Source organism: Coregonus clupeaformis, unplaced genomic scaffold (genome assembly GCF_020615455.1).
Source record: "Coregonus clupeaformis isolate EN_2021a unplaced genomic scaffold, ASM2061545v1 scaf1226, whole genome shotgun sequence".
Taxonomy (NCBI): Eukaryota; Metazoa; Chordata; class Actinopteri; order Salmoniformes; family Salmonidae; genus Coregonus; species Coregonus clupeaformis.
Window position 1 is genome coordinate 48,532 of NW_025534680.1, and position 21,469 is coordinate 70,000.

The 21,469-nt window shown below is 47.7% G+C and overlaps 1 protein-coding gene across 1 annotated transcript in view; it reads right to left on the reverse strand.

The window, feature by feature from the left end:
* Positions 1 to 2,147: 2,147 nt before the first annotated feature.
* LOC121542020 (sister chromatid cohesion protein PDS5 homolog B-like) overlaps positions 2,148 to 21,469 on the reverse strand; it is a 101,287-nt gene continuing 81,965 nt past the window's right edge. The window contains exons 29-35 of the mRNA XM_041851444.2: positions 19,862 to 19,924; positions 17,562 to 17,707; positions 11,783 to 11,855; positions 10,926 to 11,326; positions 9,107 to 9,190; positions 7,399 to 7,525; positions 2,148 to 3,045 (exon numbers count right to left, since the gene is read on the reverse strand). Coding sequence (XP_041707378.2) covers positions 3,013 to 3,045; positions 7,399 to 7,525; positions 9,107 to 9,190; positions 10,926 to 11,326; positions 11,783 to 11,855; positions 17,562 to 17,707; positions 19,862 to 19,924 — 927 coding nt within the window. The 3' untranslated portion in view covers positions 2,148 to 3,012. The remainder of the gene's footprint in view (positions 3,046 to 7,398; positions 7,526 to 9,106; positions 9,191 to 10,925; positions 11,327 to 11,782; positions 11,856 to 17,561; positions 17,708 to 19,861; positions 19,925 to 21,469) is intronic.

Here is a 21,469-nt window from a genome sequence, read left to right on the forward strand (position 1 = left end):
TGACGGTGCTGAGAGGAGACATCTCCAAGGTGGAGACACTCAGCAAGAGACAGCAGAAAGAAGCCCTGGTACGTATGAGGCAAGATAAGATCAGCTCCTGGTACGTATGAGGCTAGATGAGATCAGCTCCTGGTACGTATGAGGCTAGAAGAGATCAGCTCCTGGTACATTTGAGTCTAGATGAGACCAGACAGATCAGCTCCTGGTACGTATGTTGGAGCAAGAAAGAAATACAACAGCAAGTTTTTTTATTTTTGTATATATGGATGTAGTGTTTATGCCTTTCCCTTTCCCTAACCCTTTCCATAACCATAACCTCACTGAAACTACATCTAACCTTGACCATTGCCTAAACCTAGTTTCTAAATCTTAACCCTTCATTTAGACCACTGCCTTACCTGAAGGTTTCGACCTGATGGTTCAATTAACAGTTCCTTTTTAGTATCCCCTCATTCCAGGGTTGAGGAGTCCCATGAGCAACTGAGGCAGAGGGAGGAGAAGCTGAAGAAGGGGGAGGAGAAGGGAGGACTGGGGGGCATGGAGGAGAAGAAGCTGAAGAAGGGGGAGGAGAAGGGAGGACTGGGGGGCATGGAGGAGAAGAAGCTGAAGAAGGGGGAGGAGAAGGGAGGACTGGGGGGCATGGAGGAGAACCTGTGGAAGATGAATAATGCTTCCATAATGCTTTCCACGGTTGGGGTCAATTCCATTTCAATTCAAAAAGTAAACCAAACTCCACTTCAAATTCTAACTTTTCCTAATTTAAAAACATTGTAGAGAATTTGAATTCCTGAGTGTACTTCCTGAATTGATCCCAACCCTGATGCTTTCATTTGGACATCATTTCTTCATTTGGACTCGTATCAAATCAATCAACCAGGGAGACTGTCCTGCAGTCAGCTCTAGACATCAGACTCCATCACGAGAAGTGTGGATGGGAAAACCACCCCGAGAGGGGACAGCTTCTCCTCCTCTCCCGCCAGGAGTTTCCCCTCGCCTGGAGCTGCAGAAGAGTGGGTTGCTGTTCAGGAAACCTGGGGGGTCTTGAGGCCCACATCAGCCTAGCATGCAGCATAATCACCCTCCTTACACTCTGTGAACCCCCTCGTTGGGAATGTGCTCGATCATGTCCGTCTGATTTTCATGGGGGTGGATGAGATAACATGACAATAAAAACATCAGATATTTTCGGGAGGGGGAAATATCACTTACTTTTACTTTTCACTTTAACTAGAGGCCAGGACCCGTAGCAACCGACCCCACATGTTAAGCCGGCACCGTGCATACTGCTTTACTTTGTAAACGGTCTCCAGCGATTGAGGGAGGAGCAGTGTCTAAGAGTGACAAAAGTGCCACCTGTGGGAAAGACAACGCAATGTGAATGGATGCGTTACATAAAGAAACCACAAAAAGTCCCATTGTATGGACAACTTTATTAATACGCCAGAGACAGACAGGGGCTGACTGGGTGGATGTGACAACATGATCTGCATCTCAAATGGCCCGATTTCCTATCTAGTCCACAACATTTGACCAGGGCCCTTTTAACTTCCCAGGTCAGCTGACTGAGAACACATTCTCATTTACAGCAACGACCTGGGGAATAGTTACAGGGGAGAGGATGAATGAGCCAATTGGAAGCTGGGGATGATTAGGTGGCTATGATGGTATGAGTGGCCAGGTTGGGAATTTAACCAGGACACCGGGGTTAACACCCCCTACTCTTACGTTAAGTGCCATGGGAGCTTTAGTGACCACAGTCAGGACACCCATTTAACATCCCATCCAAAAGACAGCATGCTACACAGGGCAATGTCCCCAATCACTGCCCTGGGATATATATTTTTTTAGACCAGAGGAAAGAGTGCCTCCTATTGGCCCTCCAACACCACTTCCAGCAGCATCTGGTCTCCCATCCAGGAACCAACCAGGAACAACCCTGCTTAGCTTCAGAGGCAAGCCAGCAGCGGGATGCAGGGTGGTGTGCTTACTGCCCTATGAGCTCTGGTCAGAAGTGGTGCAGATATATAGCCTCTGGTCAAAACTAGTGGACTATATAGAATACCAATATGGACACAGCCCATGTCACTAATGCATCGTCATCCAGACTAAAATCACATCTGATCACAGCAGGAGGTGCCAGCCAGGTGTCAAATGGAACGAACACTAAAACTTTATTGATTTATAATAGAAATTCAACATTCAACATTCCGACACAGTTTTCTGGAATTTTCTCCCAGAGGGTTTAAAAAAAACAAAAACGACAACTCAACAAGGCGTGAATATACAATGCTGTAAACAAACCAATTGACTTTTTTTTTTTTTGTTAAAAAAAAAACTACAAAGGAAAAAATTACATGATTGACTTCACCAAAGAGTAAAAAAGTCAATGTAAGGGTAATCTAACGTAACGGTTCAGTTGATGTAAGGGTTCAGTTGAGAGACACAGAGGGGAACATGACAAAAAGAAAGTATTGCTGAAAGGCCTTATTTAAAACTCATTTAATTTTGACGGTAAAACAAGTAGCGCACTTTCAGACCAGGGGGGTGCGGCCAAAATAACACCCTATTCCCTATATAGTGCACTACCTTTGACCAGAGACCAAAGTAGGGCACTATATAGGGAATAGGGTGCCATTGGCGACAGACAGGAGCTAAAAGCTATACAACAGCACCCAGTCAGTCCATCAACAAAACAAAAACAAGCAACCAACCAACCATAACACAGACATGAAAGATACTATTTACACCTCATGGGATATTCATCAGTTGAGATCTCTCTCTCTCTCTCTCTCTCGACAGATGTGGCGAACAATATCACAATGCATCACAAAACAACTTACGGTTAATGATACTGATGTTATCAGAGTGTGTGTGTGTGTGTGTGTGTGTGTAAGCGTGTGTAACGGTAGGAGCGTCAGCATATGAAAAGTTCAGAAAAGTCTAATCTCCATCCCTCCCATCCTTCGCTCTCTCCTTCCATCCTTCGCTCCCTCTCTTTCTCTCGTCCTCCGTTCATCTTTTTCTTCCTCCGGTCTTCCGTCGACCCTGGAACCAGAGAGTCAGTCAGTCTGGTGTTTAACCAACTAACACACAACATAACATACGCTATATATACAAAAGTATGTGGACACCCCTTCAAATTAGTGGATTATACTATTTCAGCCACACCCGTTGCTGACAGGTGTATAAAACCGAGCACACAGCCATGCAATCTCCACTGACAAACATTGGCAGTAGAATGGCCTTACTGAAGAGCTCAGTGACTTTCAACGTGGCACTGTCATAGGATGCCACCTTTCCAACAAGTCAGTTCGTCCTGCTAGATCTGCCCCGGTCAACTGTAAGTGCTGTTATTGTGAAGTGGAAACGTCTAGGAGCAACAACGGCTCAGCTGTGAAGTGGTAGGCCACACAAGCTCACAGAATGGGACCGCCGAGTGCTGAAGCGCGTAAAGATTGTCTGTCCTCGGTTGCAACACTCACTACCGAGTTCCAAACTGCCTCTGGAAGCAACGTCAGCACAATAACTGTTCGTCGGGAGCTTCATGAAATGGGTTTCCATAGCCGACCAGCCGCACACAAGCCTAAGATCACCATGCGCAATGCCAAGTTAAAGGAGACAGATATTATTTCAAAAACTGTTGAAATGGGTGGAGGAGATTAATCATAAACCCAAATTAAAAACCTTTTGTTTGATTAAGGGTGAATTCATGTGTGAGAGATATATTATGTACAAGCTACCTAAAAGAAATAGATCCCTATTACCTCTGCGTATTGAAACAGGTCAGTATAATGGTGAAATGGAAGAATAAAGACTATGTAACTATTGTGACCTTGAAGAAATAGAGAATTAAATGCATTTGATCCTCTATTGGCCTTTCTAATACGATATACACTTGTCCTTATTCCAGAAAGCACACCAGATATACCCTGTCATTATGTGGCTGAGGAGACAGACCACCAGATATACCCTGTCATTATGTGGCTGAGGAGACAGACCACCAGATATACCCTGGCATTATGTGGCTGAGGAGACAGACCACCAGATATACCCTGGCATTATGTGGCTGAGGAGACAGACCACCAGATATACCCTGGCATTATGTAGCTGAGGAGACAGACCACCAGATATACCCTGGCATTATGTAGCTGAGGAGACAGACCACCAGATATACCCTGGCATTATGTAGCTGAGGAGACAGACCACCAGATATACCCTGGCATTATGTAGCTGAGGAGACAGACCACCAGATATACCCTGTCATTATGTGGCTGAGGAGACAGACCACCAGACATACCCTGGCATTATGTAGTTGAGGAAACAGACCACCAGATATACCCTGGCATTATGTGGCTGAGCCATGAGGAGACAGACCACCAGATATACCCTGGCATTATGTAGCTGGGGAGACAGACCACCAGATATACCCTGGCATTATGTGGCTGAGCCATGAGGAGACAGACCACCAGATATACCCTGGCATTGTGTAGCTGAGGAGACAGACCACCAGATATACCCTGGCATTATGTAGCTGAGGAGACAGACCACCAGATATACCCTGGCATTATGTAGCTGAGGATACAGACCACCAGATGTACCCTGGCATTATGTAGCTGAGGAGACAGACCACCAGATATACCCTGGCATTATGTGGCTGAGGAGACAGACCACCAGATATACCCTGGCATTATGTAGCTGAGGAGACAGACCACCAGATATACCCTGGCATCATGTGGCTGAGGAGACAGACCACCAGCTATACCCTGGCATTATGTGGCTGAGCCATGAGGAGACAGACCACCAGATATACCCTGGCATTATGTAGCTGAGGAGACAGACCACCAGATATACCCTGGCATTATGTAGCTGAGGAGACAGACCAACAGATATACCCTGGCATTATGTAGCTGAGGAGACAGACCAACAGATATACCCTGGCATTATGTAGCTGAGGAGACAGACCACCAGATATACCCTGGCATTATGTAGCTGAGGAGACAGACCACCAGATATACCCTGGCATTATGTAGCAGAGGAGACAGACCACCAGATATACCCTGAGGAGACAGACCACCAGATATACCCTGGCATTATGTAGCTGAGCCATGAGGAGACAGACCACCAGATATACCCTGGCATTATGTGGCTGAGCCATGAGGAGACAGACCACCAGATATACCCTGGCATTATGTGGCTGAGCCATGAGGAGACAGACCAACAGATATACCCTGGCATTATGTAGCTGAGGAGACAGACCACCAGATATACCCTGGCATTATGTAGCTGAGGAGACAGACCACCAGATATACCCTGGCATTATGTAGCAGAGGAGACAGACCACCAGATATACCCTGAGGAGACAGACCACCAGATATACCCTGGCATTATGTAGCTGAGCCATGAGGAGACAGACCACCAGATATACCCTGGCATTATGTGGCTGAGCCATGAGGAGACAGACCACCAGATATACCCTGGCATTATGTAGCTGAGGAGACAGACCACCAGATATACCCTGAGGAGACAGACCACCAGATATACCCTGGCATTATTACATTTTACATTTTAGTCATTTAGCAGACGCTCTTATCCAGAGCGACTTACAGGAGCAATTAGGGTTAAGTGCCTTGCTCAAGGGCACATCGACAGATTTTTCACCTAGTCGGCTCGGGGATTAGAACCAGCGACCTTTCGGTTACTGGCACAACGCTCTTACCCACTAAGCTACCTGCCGCCCTCAGAATGCTGAGGAGACAGACCACCAGATATACCCTGGCATTATGTAGCTGAGCCATGAGGAGACAGACCACCAGATATACCCTGGCATTATGTGGCTGAGCCATGAGGAGAAACTGAAATTGTTTTTTGTCCATTGTGTATTTCCGTTTGCAGAATATTTAGATAATGACTGGAATAAAAGAAAAAGAGCTCCCTTCCGTTTCATTTTTCGGTATTTATTTATCTGTATACAGTGCATTCGGAAAGTATTCAGACCCCTTGGCTTTTTCCACATTTTGTTACGTTACAGCCTTATTCTAAAATGTATTAAATTATTTCCCCCCTCATCAATCTACACACAATACCCCATAATGACAAAGCAAAAAACAGGTTTTTAGAAATGTTTGCAAATGCATTAATTGTTTGGATAACATAATTTACTATTATCTATTGATTTCGATTTTATTTTAATAAAATAAAATAAAATAAATTATGCGCACTGCAGAAAACACCGGAATTGAATTGAAACTGAATTATCACAGTGAATTATTGTAATGTTTGATTGTGTGTCAATTAACACACATGAAGGGGTGGGTTGCCAACTGGCAATTTAACAAAAAAAATAAAAATAACATAAAATGTAATTCATGCCAAGCATCGGCTGGAGTGGCGTAAAGCTCGCCACCATTGGACTGCGGAGCAGTGGAAACAAGTTCTCTGGAGTGTTGAATCACGCTTCACCATCTGGCAGGTCGACAGACGTATCTGGGTTTGGAGGACGCCAGGAGAACGCTACCTGCCCCAATGCATAGTGCCAACTGTAAAGTTTGGTGGAGGAGGAATAATGGTCTGGGGCTGTTTTTCATGGTTCGGGCTAGGCCCCTTAGATCCAGTGGAGAGAAATCTTAACGTTACAGCATTCAATGACATTCTAGACGATTCTGTGCTTCAAACTACTTTGTGGCAACAGTTTGTGCACAAAGCGAGGTCCATACAGAAATGGTTTGTCGAGATCGGTGTGGAAGAACTTGACTGGCCTGCACAAAGCCCTGACCTCAACCCCATCGAACACCTTTGGGATGAATTGGAACACCGACTGCGAGCCAGCCCTAATCGCCCAACATCAGTCTCCGGCCTCACTAATGCTCGTGGCTGAATGGAAGCAAGTCCCTGCAGCAATGTTCCAACATCTAGTGGAAAGCCTTCCCAGAAGAGCGGAGGATGTTATAGCAGCAAAGGGGGGACCAACTCCATATTAATGCCCATGATTTTGGAATGAGATGTTGGACGAGCAGGTGTCCACATACTTTTGGTCATGTAGTGTAGAACAAACAGCCAGTCAGTCTGACGTTTAACCAACTAACATTCAACATAGAACAAATAGCCAGACAGCAAGGGTCAATTCCATTTAAATCCCAGTCAATTCAGAAAGTAAACCTAATTCAAATTCCACCTTTTGCTAATTGAAAAGCATAGAAGAGATTTGGAATTTCAGTGTACTTCCTGAATTGAAATGGAATTGACCCCAACAGACAGTTAGAGCTGGTCAGAACATAAATCTGGTAAGATACCAAAGGTTTGAGTTTCTGCATATTCTATCCAGAGTTAAAGGGTTTAGGGTTAGGAGTGAAATGTTAGGTTAGGGTAAAGGTTAGGGGTCAGAGTTGAAGGTTCCTGTACTTTAGGAGTGGTCTGTTCTTCCTCCTTCTCCTCTTCCTCCTGCTCCTCCTCCTCTTCCTCAAGCGGTGTCTCAATTTCCTCATCCGACTCCTCTTTGGCTGCTGCTGCCGCCTTACCACGGCCACGCCTATAGGACAGGGGAGGAGACTGGTTTAGATACACACACACACACACACACACACACACACACACACACAAAGGCTGCACAAACACAAAATGTAAACATCCCATTTCACGCAGACTAGGGATGTAACGTTTCACCAACACGCATCCGGCCCTGATTCAAATGTTTAAGACACAAGTGCATCGGTCCATGGACCCAAAACAGATCCAAATGTAGCACTGCATTGGTCAGAAACCCGGTTTGTGTGATTATAAGCCTTTATTAGTTGAGTGACAACCTATATCATTTGCTAGTTTACGGTTATCTACGCGCTGTTGGAATAAAAGTAAGCTACTGGAGACAACTCATCTGGATATACCTGCTGAACGGGGCTTACATTCGATTTTATTTTGATTGTTCAGGTTCACCATCAGCAATAGTTTTGGTAGGTTTGCGTTAAAAGATGCACTATGCAGAAATTGCTCCGCCATTTCCTAGTTGCTAAAATTCTAATAGTTCGCCTAATTTCAGTTTCTGTGACAAAACAAGCAAGTATAGCAAAAATATAGTTTTTTCAGCTGTTTGAAGCTGGTGTACAAAACCGAAAGTAAAAGACTCAAAAACTAAACTTAAGAACGGGAAGCATAGAAATAGCGTACATAGACGCTTCCTAGACTTGCTTTCAATGAGAATGACAGATCTATACCTCTCATCTCTATGTGAATTTGGTCGGGTCGCCCAAAAAGTTACATATTGCACCTTTAAACAATCAGTGTATATGGTAATTTTTAGATATACAGGGCAAAGTTGATAATTTCATAGCGAGGACAGCGATCACTTTCTGAGGCACACTGCAGAGAAGGTCCCTCTAAAAACTTCGAAGCGGTCAAAACCATTTGATTTTGAGATGGGGTGAGATCCAAAAGGTCTGCTTTATATTGATTGGCTATGTCATTGTTAATTTGTAAACGATAAATATTGATACATTACTAGCTTAAACAATCTGTTAATTAGTGGGCAATGGGGATTTCAGAAGTAAAGTGGGGGGACAAAAAACATGGGTTACATTGTCCCCCCTATTCTGTTAGTGGGGTGACAGACAGACAGACAGACACACACACACACACACACACACACACACACACACACACACACACACACCTCATGAGCTCCATATCAGCAGCAGATTTGAATTCAGAACGGAAAATGAATGTGTTTATGCAACAAATGCTAGAGCATCGAATCTTATCGAACCGAAACGCACTGAATCGTTCTCTAATAAAACCGAAACGCAGCGATTCGTTCTCTAATCAAACCGAATTGCATCGTTTCAAACTAAAACGTATCGTTCCTGTATCTCGATAAATAACGAATCGTCTTGAAAGGGGAAAGATGCACATCCCTAACGCACACACACACACCTGCCGCACACACACACACACCTGCCACACACACACACACACCTGCCGCACACACACACACACACACACCTGCCGCACACACACACACACCTGCCACACACACACACACACACACACACATCTGCCACACACACACACACACATCTGCCACACACACACACACCTGCCACACACACAGTCTTACGCTGGTTGTTTCTTGGCAGGCTGTGCTGCGGCCTTGGCCGGTCGTCCTCTCTTCTTCACTGGGGTGGACTCAGCAGACTCAGAACTGGAAAACAACAGGATTTAGACCTTATTGACAACACATATCTAGATACATGTATGATTCTTTCAACACTGCAGTTAATGTTAATATCTCTGTCTATTTGAATTTGAAATAATAAACAGATGATTCAGAAAGAGCGTAAATGTCTACAGTGCATTTGTAAAGTATTCAGACACATTCCCCTTTTCCACATTTTGTTACGTTACAGCCTTATTCTAAAATTGATTAAATTAATTGTTTTCCTCAATCTATACACAATACCCTATAATGACAAAGTCAAAACAGGTTTTTAGAGCAATTTGCAAACAGAAATATCTTATTTACTTAAGTATTCAGACCCTTTGCTATAAGACTCGAAATTGAGCTCAGGTCCATCCTGTTTCCATTGATCATCCTTGAGATGTTTCTGCTACTTGATTGGAGTCCACCTGTGGTAAATTCAATTGATTGGACATGATTTGGAAAGGCACACACCTGTCTATATAAGGTCCCACAGTTGACAGTGCATGTCAGAGCAAAAACCAAGCCATGAGGTCGAAGGAATTGTCTGTAGAGCTCCGAGACAGGATTGTGTCGAGGCACCGATATGAGGAAGGGTACCAAAAAAAGTCTGCAGCATTGATGGTCCCCTAGAACACAGTGGCCTCCAATCGGGGGAGAAGGGCATTGGTCAGGGAGGTGACCAAGAACCTGATGGTCACTGACAGAGCTCCAGAGTTCCTCTGTGGAGATGGGAGAACCTTCCAGAAGGACAACCATCTCTGCAGCACTCCACCAAATCAGGCCTTTATGGTACAGTGGCCAGACGGAAGCCACTCCTCAGTAAAAGGCACATGACAGCCCACTTGGAGTTTGCCAAAAGCACGTAAAAGACTCTCAGACCATAAAGAAACAAGATTCTCTGGACTGATGAAACCAAGATTGAACTCTTTGGACTGAATGCCAAGCGTCACGTCTGGAGGAAACCTGGCACCATCCCTACGGTGAAGCATGGTGGTGGCAACATGATGCTGTGGGGATGTTTTTCAGCGGCAGGGACTGGGAGACTAGTCAGGATCGAGGGAAAAATGAACGGAGCAAAGAACAGAGAGATCCTTGATGAAAACCTGCTCCAGCGCACTCAGGACCTCAGACTGGGGCGAAGGTTCACCTTCCAACAGGACAACGACCCTAAGCACACATCCAAGACAACGCAGGAGTGGCTTTGAGACAAGTCTCTGAATGTCCTTGAGTGACCCAGCCAGAGCCCGGACATGAACCCTTCGAACATCTCTGGAAAGACCAGAAAATAGCTGTGCAGCGATGCTCCCCAACCTGAGAGCTTGAGAGGATCTGCAGAGAAACTCCCCAAATACAGGTGTGCCAAGCTTGTAGCGTCATACCCAAGAAGACTCGAGGCTGTAATCGCTGCCAAAGGTGCTTCAACTAATTACTGAGTAAAGGGTCTGAATACTTATGTAAATGTCATATTTCCATTATTTCTTTTTTTTATACACATGTCTAAAAACCTTTTTTTGCTTTGTCATTATGGGGTTTTGTGTGTAGACTGATGAGGAAAAAAACGATTTTAGAATAAGGCTGTAACGTAACAGAATGTAGAAAAAGTCAAGGGGTCTGAATACTTTCCGAATGCGCTGTATGTAAATATATGTCAACAGAAATGTAACAGATCTTCCAGAATGGTTTCATGAGGTGACTACATCATATATCAAGGAGAAAAACACCAAACGCCCCTGACCTCTGTGTTGCTCTCTTTGCCGCCCGCGCTGGTCTTCCTCCCTTAGTCTTCACCTCCATATTCTCCTCCTCTTCCTCCTCCTCCTCTTCTTCCACCTCCTCTCCTCCCTCCTCCTCCTCCTCTTCAGGGGGAGGAGTTGCCTTCTTCCGGCCCCGCCCTCTTCCTTTAGCTGGGGTTTCCTGATTGGCTGCCGCAGCCTTCGTGGATCGCCCCCTACGCCCTTTTTTGGGCGGGCTGTTCTGCTCGTCTTCCGTCTGGGCGTCGCCGAGTCGGGAGTCCTCGCCCCATTGGTCCTCGGGGTCGACTGCTGCTGCCTTCTTGCGGCCACGCTTGGGTTTGGGAGAAGGGTTGTCGTCAAGGTTACTGGAGGCGGCGCCTCGCTTGCGTCCCTGGGGTTTGTCCTGTAAGAAGACTGTGTTGTCAATAAAGTCCTATTTGACTGTAAGGAGGCAGTAGAGTCCATTAAGTTGGATTTGACAGTTTGTTACTTTGAGGTCCCAGGTAACCAAACTGATCACTTGATTGGAAAACACTAGAAAAAAAATAGATATATTTCCAAGTGAAAATACACTTTCTCAGTAAATTAGTCTTGGGATAGTTCATCCAAACTACAAACGACACATTGGATTCCTCACCCTGTAAGCAGTCTATGGACAAGGTATGACAGCAACCCATGTTATGGTTTTACCTGGCCACTGTTTCCCAATGCTAACTTTTTTGCATTTGTGACATAAAAACCAATGCAGGTCAATATCCCCGATAATAGCATTTTCGCGTTTAATGTCCAAATCATCTTAAAGTAACTTAATTGAGCTACAAAATAAATTTGAGACACTTAAGGATAATTAGGAAAATACCTTTGTATCAGGGGTGTCGCCTTTCTTCATGATGACGTCTTCATTCTCACTGTGGTCCTCTGCACTGTCATGTCTGGTACAGGGAGACAGGGGGACAGGTTAGAGACAGAGACACTGTCATGTCTGGTACAGGGAGACAGGAGGACAGGTTAGAGACAGAGACACTGTCATGTCTGGTACAAGGAGACAGGAGGACAGGTCAGAGACACTCATGTCTGGTACAGGGAGACAGGGGGACAGGTTAGAGACAGAGACACTGTCATGTCTGGTACAGGGAGACAGGAGGACAGGTTAGACACAGAGACACTGTCATGTCTGGTACAGGGAGACAGGGGGACAGGTTAGAGACAGAGACACTGTCATGTCTGGTACAGGGAGACAGGAGGACAGGTTAGAGACAGAGACACTGTCATGTCTGGTACAGGGAGACAGGGGGACAGGTTAGAGACAGAGACACTGTCATGTCTGGTACAGGGAGACAGGGGGACAGGTTAGAGACAGAGACACTGTCATGTCTGGTACAAGGAGACAGGAGGACAGGTCAGAGACACTCATGTCTGGTACAGGGAGACAGGGGGACAGGTTAGAGACAGAGACACTGTCATGTCTGGTACAGGGAGACAGGAGGACAGGTTAGACACAGAGACACTGTCATGTCTGGTACAAGGAGACAGGAGGACAGGTCAGAGACACTGTCATGTCTGGTACAGGGAGACAGGAGGACAGGTTAGACACAGAGACACTGTCATGTCTGGTACAGGGAGACAGGAGGACAGGTCAGAGACACTGTCATGTCTGGTACAAGGAGACAGGAGGACAGGTCAGAGACACTCATGTCTGGTACAGGGAGACAGGAGGACAGGTTAGAGACACTGTCATGTCTGGTACAGGGAGACAGGAGGACAGGTTAGAGACAGAGACACTGTCATGTCTGGTACAGGGAGACAGGAGGACAGGTCAGAGACACTCATGTCTGGTACAGGGAGACAGGAGGACAGGTTAGACACAGAGACACTGTCATGTCTGGTACAGGGAGACAGGAGGACAGGTCAGAGACACTGTCATGTCTGGTACAAGGAGACAGGAGGACAGGTCAGAGACACTCATGTCTGGTACAGGGAGACAGGAGGACAGGTTAGAGACACTGTCATGTCTGGTACAGGGAGACAGGAGGACAGGTTAGAGACAGAGACACTGTCATGTCTGGTACAGGGAGACAGGAGGACAGGTCAGAGACACTCATGTCTGGTACAGGGAGACAGGAGGACAGGTTAGAGACAGAGACACTCATGTCTGGTACAGGGAGACAGGAGGACAGGTCAGAGACACTGTCATGTCTGGTACAGGGAGACAGGAGGACAGGTCAGAGACACTGTCATGTCTGGTACAGGGAGACAGGAGGACAGGTCAGAGACACTCATGTCTGGTACAGGGAGACAGGAGGACAGGTTAGAGACAGAGACACTCATGTCTGGTACAGGGAGACAGGAGGACAGGTCAGAGACACTGTCATGTCTGGTACAGGGAGACAGGAGGACAGGTCAGAGACACTGTCATGTCTGGTACAGGGAGACAGGAGGACAGGTCAGAGACAGAGACACTCATGTCTGGTACAGGGAGACAGGAGGACAGGTCAGAGACACTGTCATGTCTGGTACAGGGAGACAGGAGGACAGGTCAGAGACACTGTCATGTCTGGTACAAGGAGACAGGAGGACAGGTTAGAGACACTGTCATGTCTGGTACAGGGAGACAGGAGGACAGGTTAGAGACACTGTCATGTCCGGTACAGGGAGACAGGAGGACAGGTCAGACACAGAGACACTGTCATGTCTGGTACAGGGAGACAGGAGGACAGGTCAGAGACACTGTCATGTCTGGTACAGGGAGACAGGAGGACAGGTCAGAGACACTGTCATGTCCGGTACAGGGAGACAGGAGGACAGGTTAGAGACACTGTCATGTCCGGTACAGGGAGACAGGAGGACAGGTCAGAGACACTGTCATGTCTGGTACAGGGAGACAGGAGGACAGGTCAGAGACACTGTCATGTCTGGTACAGGGAGACAGGAGGACAGGTCAGAGTCAGAGACACTGTCATGTCTGGTACAGGGAGACAGGAGGACAGGTCAGAGACACTGTCATGTCTGGTACAGGGAGACAGGAGGACAGGTTAGAGACAGAGACACTCATGTCTGGTACAGGGAGACAGGAGGACAGGTCAGAGACAGAGACACTGTCATGTCTGGTACAGGGAGACAGGAGGACAGGTCAGAGACAGAGACACTGTCATGTCTGGTACAGGGAGACAGGAGGACAGGTCAGAGACAGAGACACTGTCATGTCTGGTACAGGGAGACAGGAGGACAGGTCAGAGACAGAGACACTGTCATGTCTGGTACAGGGAGACAGGAGGACAGGTCAGAGACACTGTCATGTCTGGTACAGGGAGACAGGAGGACAGGTCAGAGACAGAGACACTGTCATGTCTGGTACAGGGAGACAGGAGGACAGGTCAGAGACACTGTCATGTCTGGTACAGGGAGACAGGAGGACAGGTCAGAGACACTGTCATGTCTGGTACAGGGAGACAGGAGGACAGGTCAGAGACACTGTCATGTCTGGTACAGGGAGACAGGAGGACAGGTCAGAGACACTGTCATGTCTGGTACAGGGAGACAGGAGGACAGGTCAGACACAGAGACACTGTCATGTCTGGTACAGGGAGACAGGAGGACAGGTCAGAGACACTGTCATGTCTGGTACAGGGAGACAGGGGGACAGGTTAGAGACACTGTCATGTCTGCTACAGGGAGACAGGAGGACAGGTCAGACACAGAGACACTGTCATGTCTGGTACAAGGAGACAGGAGGACAGGTCAGAGACACTGTCATGTCTGGTACAGGGAGACAGGAGGACAGGTCAGAGACACTGTCATGTCTGGTACAGGGAGACAGGGGGACAGGTTAGAGACACTGTCATGTCTGCTACAGGGAGACAGGAGGACAGGTCAGACACAGAGACACTGTCATGTCTGGTACAAGGAGACAGGAGGACAGGTCAGAGACACTGTCATGTCTGGTACAGAGAGACAGGAGGACAGGTCAGAGACACTGTCATGTCTGGTACAGGGAGACAGGAGGACAGGTCAGAGACACTGTCATGTCTGGTACAGGGAGACAGGAGGACAGGTTAGAGACACTGTCATGTCTGGTACAGGGAGACAGGAGGACAGGTTAGAGACACTGTCATGTCTGGTACAGGGAGACAGGAGGACAGGTCAGAGACAGAGACACTGTCATGTCTGGTACAGGGAGACAGGAGGACAGGTCAGAGACAGAGACACTGTCATGTCTGGTACAGGGAGACAGGAGGACAGGTTAGAGACACTGTCATGTCTGGTACAGGGAGACAGGAGGACAGGTCAGAGACACAGTCATGTCTGGTACAAGGAGACAGGAGGACAGGTTAGAGACACAGTCATGTCTGGTACAGGGAGACAGGAGGACAGGTTAGAGACACAGTCATGTCTGGTACAGGGAGACAGGAGGACAGGTCAGAGACACTGTCATGTCTGGTACAGGGAGACAGGAGGACAGGTCAGAGACACTGTCATGTCTGGTACAGGGAGACAGGAGGACAGGTCAGAGACAGAGACACTGTCATGTCTGGTACAGGGAGACAGGAGGACAGGTCAGACACAGAGACACTGTCATGTCTGGTACAGGGAGACAGGAGGACAGGTCAGACACAGAGACACTGTCATGTCTGGTACAAGGAGACAGGAGGACAGGTCAGAGACACTGTCATGTCTGGTACAGGGAGACAGGAGGACAGGTCAGAGACACTGTCATGTCTGGTACAAGGAGACAGGAGGACAGGTTAGAGACACTGTCATGTCTGGTACAAGGAGACAGGAGGACAGGTTAGAGACAGAGACACTGTCATGTCTGGTACAGGGAGACAGGGGGACAGGTCAGACACAGAGACACTGTCATGTCTGGTACAAGGAGACAGGAGGACAGGTCAGAGACACTGTCATGTCTGGTACAGGGAGACAGGAGGACAGGTCAGACACAGAGACACTGTCATGTCTGGTACAGGGAGACAGGGGGACAGGTCAGACACAGAGACACTGTCATGTCTGGTACAAGGAGACAGGAGGACAGGTCAGAGACACTGTCATGTCTGGTACAGGGAGACAGGAGGACAGGTTAGAGACAGAGACACTGTCATGTCTGGTACAGGGAGACAGGGGGACAGGTCAGACACAGAGACACTGTCATGTCTGGTACAAGGAGACAGGAGGACAGGTCAGAGACACTGTCATGTCTGGTACAGGGAGACAGGAGGACAGGTCAGGTCTAGGGTTAGAGGTGTGTGTGTACCTGGTCTTGGTGCGTTGAGGAGAGCTGGGGTAAGAGGTGTGTGTGTGTGTACCTGGTCTTGGTGCGTTGAGGAGAGCTGGGGTTAGAGGTGTGTGTGTACCTGGTCTTGGTGCGTTGAGGAGAGCTGGGGTAAGAGGTGTGTGTGTGTGTACCTGGTCTTGGTGCGTTGAGGAGAGCTGGGGTTAGAGGTGTGTGTGTGTGTACCTGGTCTTGGTGCGTTGAGGAGAGCTGGGGTTAGAGGTGTGTGTGTGTGTACCTGGTCTTGGTGCGTTGAGGAGAGCTGGGGTTAGAGGTGTGTGTGTGTGTACCTGGTCTTGGTGCGTTGAGGAGAGCTGGGGTAAGAGGTGTGTGTGTGTGTGTACCTGGTCTTGGTGCGTTGAGGAGAGCTGGGGTAAGAGGTGTGTGTGTGTGTACCTGGTCTTGGTGCGTTGAGGAGAGCTGGGGTAAGAGGTGTGTGTGTGTGTACCTGGTCTTGGTGCGTTGAGGAGAGCTGGGGTAAGAGGTGTGTGTGTGTGTACCTGGTCTTGGTGCGTTGAGGAGAGCTGGGGTAAGAGTGTGTGTGTGTGTACCTGGTCTTGGTGCGTTGAGGAGAGCTGGGGTAAGAGGTGTGTGTGTGTGTACCTGGTCTTGGTGCGTTGAGGAGAGCTGGGGTAAGAGGTGTGTGTGTACCTGGTCTTGGTGCGTTGAGGAGAGCTGGGGTAAGAGGTGTGTGTGTGTGTGTACCTGGTCTTGGTGCGTTGAGGAGAGCTGGGGTAAGAGGTGTGTGTGTACCTGGTCTTGGTGCGTTGAGGAGAGCTGGGGTTAGAGGTGTGTGTGTGTGTACCTGGTCTTGGTGCGTTGAGGAGAGCTGGGGTAAGAGGTGTGTGTGTGTGTACCTGGTCTTGGTGCGTTGAGGAGAGCTGGGGTAAGAGGTGTGTGTGTGTGTACCTGGTCTTGGTGCGTTGAGGAGAGCTGGGGTTAGAGGGTGTGTGTGTGTACCTGGTCTTGGTGCGTTGAGGAGAGCTGGGGTAAGAGGTGTGTGTGTACCTGGTCTTGGTGCGTTAAGGAGAGCTGGGGTTAGAGGTGTGTGTGTGTGTACCTGGTCTTGGTGCGTTGAGGAGAGCTGGGGTAAGAGGTGTGTGTGTGTGTACCTGGTCTTGGTGCGTTGAGGAGAGCTGGGGTTAGAGGTGTGTGTGTGTGTACCTGGTCTTGGTGCGTTGAGGAGAGCTGGGGTAAGAGGTGTGTGTGTGTGTACCTGGTCTTGGTGCGTTGAGGAGAGCTGGGGTAAGAGGTGTGTGTGTGTGTACCTGGTCTTGGTGCGTTGAGGAGAGCTGGGGTTAGAGGTGTGTGTGTGTGTACCTGGTCTTGGTGCGTTGAGGAGAGCTGGGGTAAGAGGTGTGTGTGTGTGTACCTGGTCTTGGTGCGTTGAGGAGAGCTGGGGTTAGAGGTGCTATCATCGTTGCTAGCCGTCTCCATGCGTGAGGCTTTACTCTGGATGGGTTTGCCTGCTGAGGACAGGGGCTTGTTCACCGCTCCTAACACATTAGCTGCCTTAGGCTGGGGGAGGAGGGAAGGAGAGAGAGGGGGGTTAGGGAGAGAGGGGTGTAGGGAAGGAGAGGGGGGAGAGAGAGAGGGGGGTGTAGGGGTTAGGGAAGGAGAGAGGGGTGTAGGGAAGGAGAGGGGGGAAGGAGAGAGGGGGGGTTAGGGGGTAGGGAAGGAGAGAGGGGTGTAGGGAAGGAGAGAGAGGGGGGGTGTAGGGGGTTAGTGGGTAGGGAGGATGAGAGAGTGGAGATGTGTCAGGGGGGAGGGGGTAGGGAGGGAGAGAGAGAGAGGGGGGTGTAGGGGTTAGGGGTTAGGGAGGGAGAGAGGGGGGAGGAGGGAAGGAGAGAGAGAGGAGGGGGGTGTAGGGGTTAGGGGGTAGGGTGGGAGAGAGAGTGGGGATGTGTCAGGGGGGAGGGGTAGGGAGGGAGAGAGAGGGGGGACGTGTCAGCACACAACCATGCAATCTCCATAGACAAACATTGGCAGTAGAATGGCCTTACTGAAGAGCTCAATGACTTTCAACGTGGCACCTTTCCAACAAGTCAGTTCGTCAAATTTCTGCCCTGCTAGAGCTGCCCCGGTTAACTATAAGCGCTGTTATTGTGAAGTGGAAAAGTCTAGGAGAAACAACGGCTCAGCCGCAAAGTGTTAGGTCACACAAGCTCAAAGAATGGGACCGCAGAGTGCAACACTCACTACTGAGTTCCAAACTGCCTCTGGAAGCAACGTCAGCACAAGAACTGTTCGTCGGGAGCTTCATGAAATGGGTTTCCATGGCCGAGCAGCCGCACACAAGCCTAAGATCACCATGCGCAATGCCAAGTGTCGGCTGGAGTGGTGTAAAGCTCGCCGCCATTGGACGCTGGATCAGTGGAACGCGTTCTCTGGAGTGATGAATCACGCTTCACCATCTTGCAGTATGACGGATGCTACATGCCCGAATGCATAGTACCAACTGTAAAGTTTGGTGGAGGAGGAATAATGGTCTTGAGCTGTTTTTCATGGTTCGGGCTAGGCCCCTTAGTTCCAATGAAGGGAAATCTTAATGATACAGCATTCAATGACATTCTAGATGATTCTGTGCTTCCAACTTAGTGGCAACAGTTTGGGGAAGGCCCTTTCCTGTTTCAGCATGACAATGCCCCCGTGCACAAAGCGAGGTCCATACAGAAATGATTTGTCGAGATCGGTGTGGAAGAACTTGACTGCCGTGCACAGAGCCCTGACCTCAACCCCAAAGAACACCTTTGGGATGAATTGGAACGCCGACTGCGAGCCAGGCCTGATCGCCCAACCTCAGTGCCCAACCTCACTAATGCTCTGGTGGCTGAATGGAAGCAAGTCCCCGCAACAATGTTCCAACATCTAGTGGAAAGCCTTCCCAGAAGAGTAGAGGCTGTTATAGCAGCAAAGGGGGGACCACCTTCATATTAATGACTTTGACTTTGTAACGAGATGTTCGACGAGCAGGTGCCAATATACTTTTGGTCATGTAGTGTATATAGATATTTTTTATACTCAAACCACCAACAGGCCGTATGTTTGACACCCCTGGGTTAGACGATTTATCCCACTGTTTGGCAAGGGTTCCCAATCGCTGATTCTAACAACCGAAGTTTAGCAAATTAACCATACAGAAACCATGGGTTATGCATTCACATTTCAAGGTACAGAAATGACTAAGCAAGGCATATGGCTTTAAGGCGTGTCTGAATGAATACCACGGGCAGTCATCCTACCTTTAGGGCGTGTCTGAATGAATACCATGTGCAGTCATCCTACCTTTAAGGCATGTCTGAATGAATACCATGTGCAGTCATCCTACCTTTAAGGCATGTCTGAATGAATACCATGTGCAGTCATCCTACCTTTAAGGCATGTCTGAATGAATACCATGGGCAGTCATCCTACCTTTAAGGCATGTCTGAATGAATACCATGGGCAGTCATCCTACCTTTAAGGCATGTCTGAATGAATACCACGGGCAGTCATCCTACCTTTAAGGCGTGTCTGAATGAATACCATGGGCAGTCATCCTACCTTTAAGGCGTGTCTGAATGAATACCATGGGCAGTCATCCTACCTTTAAGGCGTGTCTGAATGAATACCATGGGCAGTCATCCTACCTTTAAGGCGTGTCTGAATGAATACCATGGGCAGTCATCCTACCTTTCCAGGTGTGAAGAAGGACTTCATCTCTGGAGGGAGATAGTTCTTTGTGTTGCTGAAATTCTACAGAAGAGAAGTTTAGTCAGAAAGTTCATCCACTGAATAGTTTTATTTGCAAATTGGAGCGCACAGACACACACAGTAGAGGTCTTCACAGATCTTCCCGAACCCGATTACCCGACCGGGTCGGATCCGAAATGTTATTGTTAACCCTCGGATCCCGGGTCGAATCCTGCTCGGTGGCCACGGACTTCGGATCTGTGTGAAAATATGTGAAATACCGACCTGATCCTAAATTATATTTGAAGAATTTAACTCTTAAACAACATAGGCCTGAACCCAAATTTCACACATTCAACGTTTATTGTCTTAAAAGTTTATCAGGGGGTCCCCACTCATTAAACCAAATGTGTCAAAGTATCATTTTGTGACAAAACAGCCACTGCACGTGACACTGGGTAAAAAAACAGTGCACTTGTTGTGGGAGAGTAGGAGGATGCAGCGGGAAAGAGTGATAGCCTAGTCTATATAAAGTGAGTTTCTGAAACATTAAGTTGTTCATTGCTGATGTGAAGACCAAACTGAACGAGAGAGAGAGTACAGGGAGGAAAAACCGACAGGCAAGTTTTCTGTTATTTATACACATTATGGATACGGAGGGGGAAAGGGCTGTGCTTCTCTTGGACCGAGGGGGAAAGGGCTGTGCTTCTCTTGGACCGAGGGGGAAAGGGCTGTGCTTCTCTTGGACCGAGGGGGAAAGGGCTGTGCTTCTCTTGGACCGAGGGGGAAAGGGCTGTGCTTCTCTTGGACCGAGGGGGAAAGGGCTGTGCTTCTCTTGGACCATATTTTCAAGACCTGAGCTATTTTATTTATTGAACTCGTTTATTTATTACATTTATTCGTTTCGGCTATTTGGCCTATATCCTTTAATACATTGGTTAACTAATGTGGAATGACTCGAATCAAGTGTGATATTTGTCAGCATAAACATGACTCATTCATGCACTAGTTTCGTGGCTTTCGTTCCAAATAAATAAGTTCTACTATAATGCAGAGTTACTGACACATTCTTTCTGATCGTCTTTAAAATGTTTGACTAAAATATTCTCTATCCAACTATAGTGTTGTCTTAGCGGGAATACTAACCTAGACCTTCAAATCCCAATTGTTGGAAATGAAACAGGAATGCAGATGGACGACTACATGAATTTGAAGCTTGCTGGTCAAACATGCTATAGCCTACCTTTCGTCTAAATCAATGTTCATCAAAACAGTTAAATAAGTTAGATGTTAGATGTTGCACAGTATAATAGCCTATTAGGTTACAGACAAAAGTGAACTATTCGCTGCTCTGTCTGGCACGCAATGACTATCACATAAAAACCTACTCAGAAAGAAGGAAAACATTTCTGAAAACCTCAATGTTCTCCATCTAACTATAGGGATGTCCTCAATGTTCTCCATCTAACTATAGGGATGTCCTCAATGTTCTCCATCTAACTATAGGAATGTCATTATGAAAATACTAAGCTGTAGACCACAAATCAATTACTTCAGATACAACCCAAAATGCACCAGAAGAGTCAAAACTATTTTGATGGCTTGCGC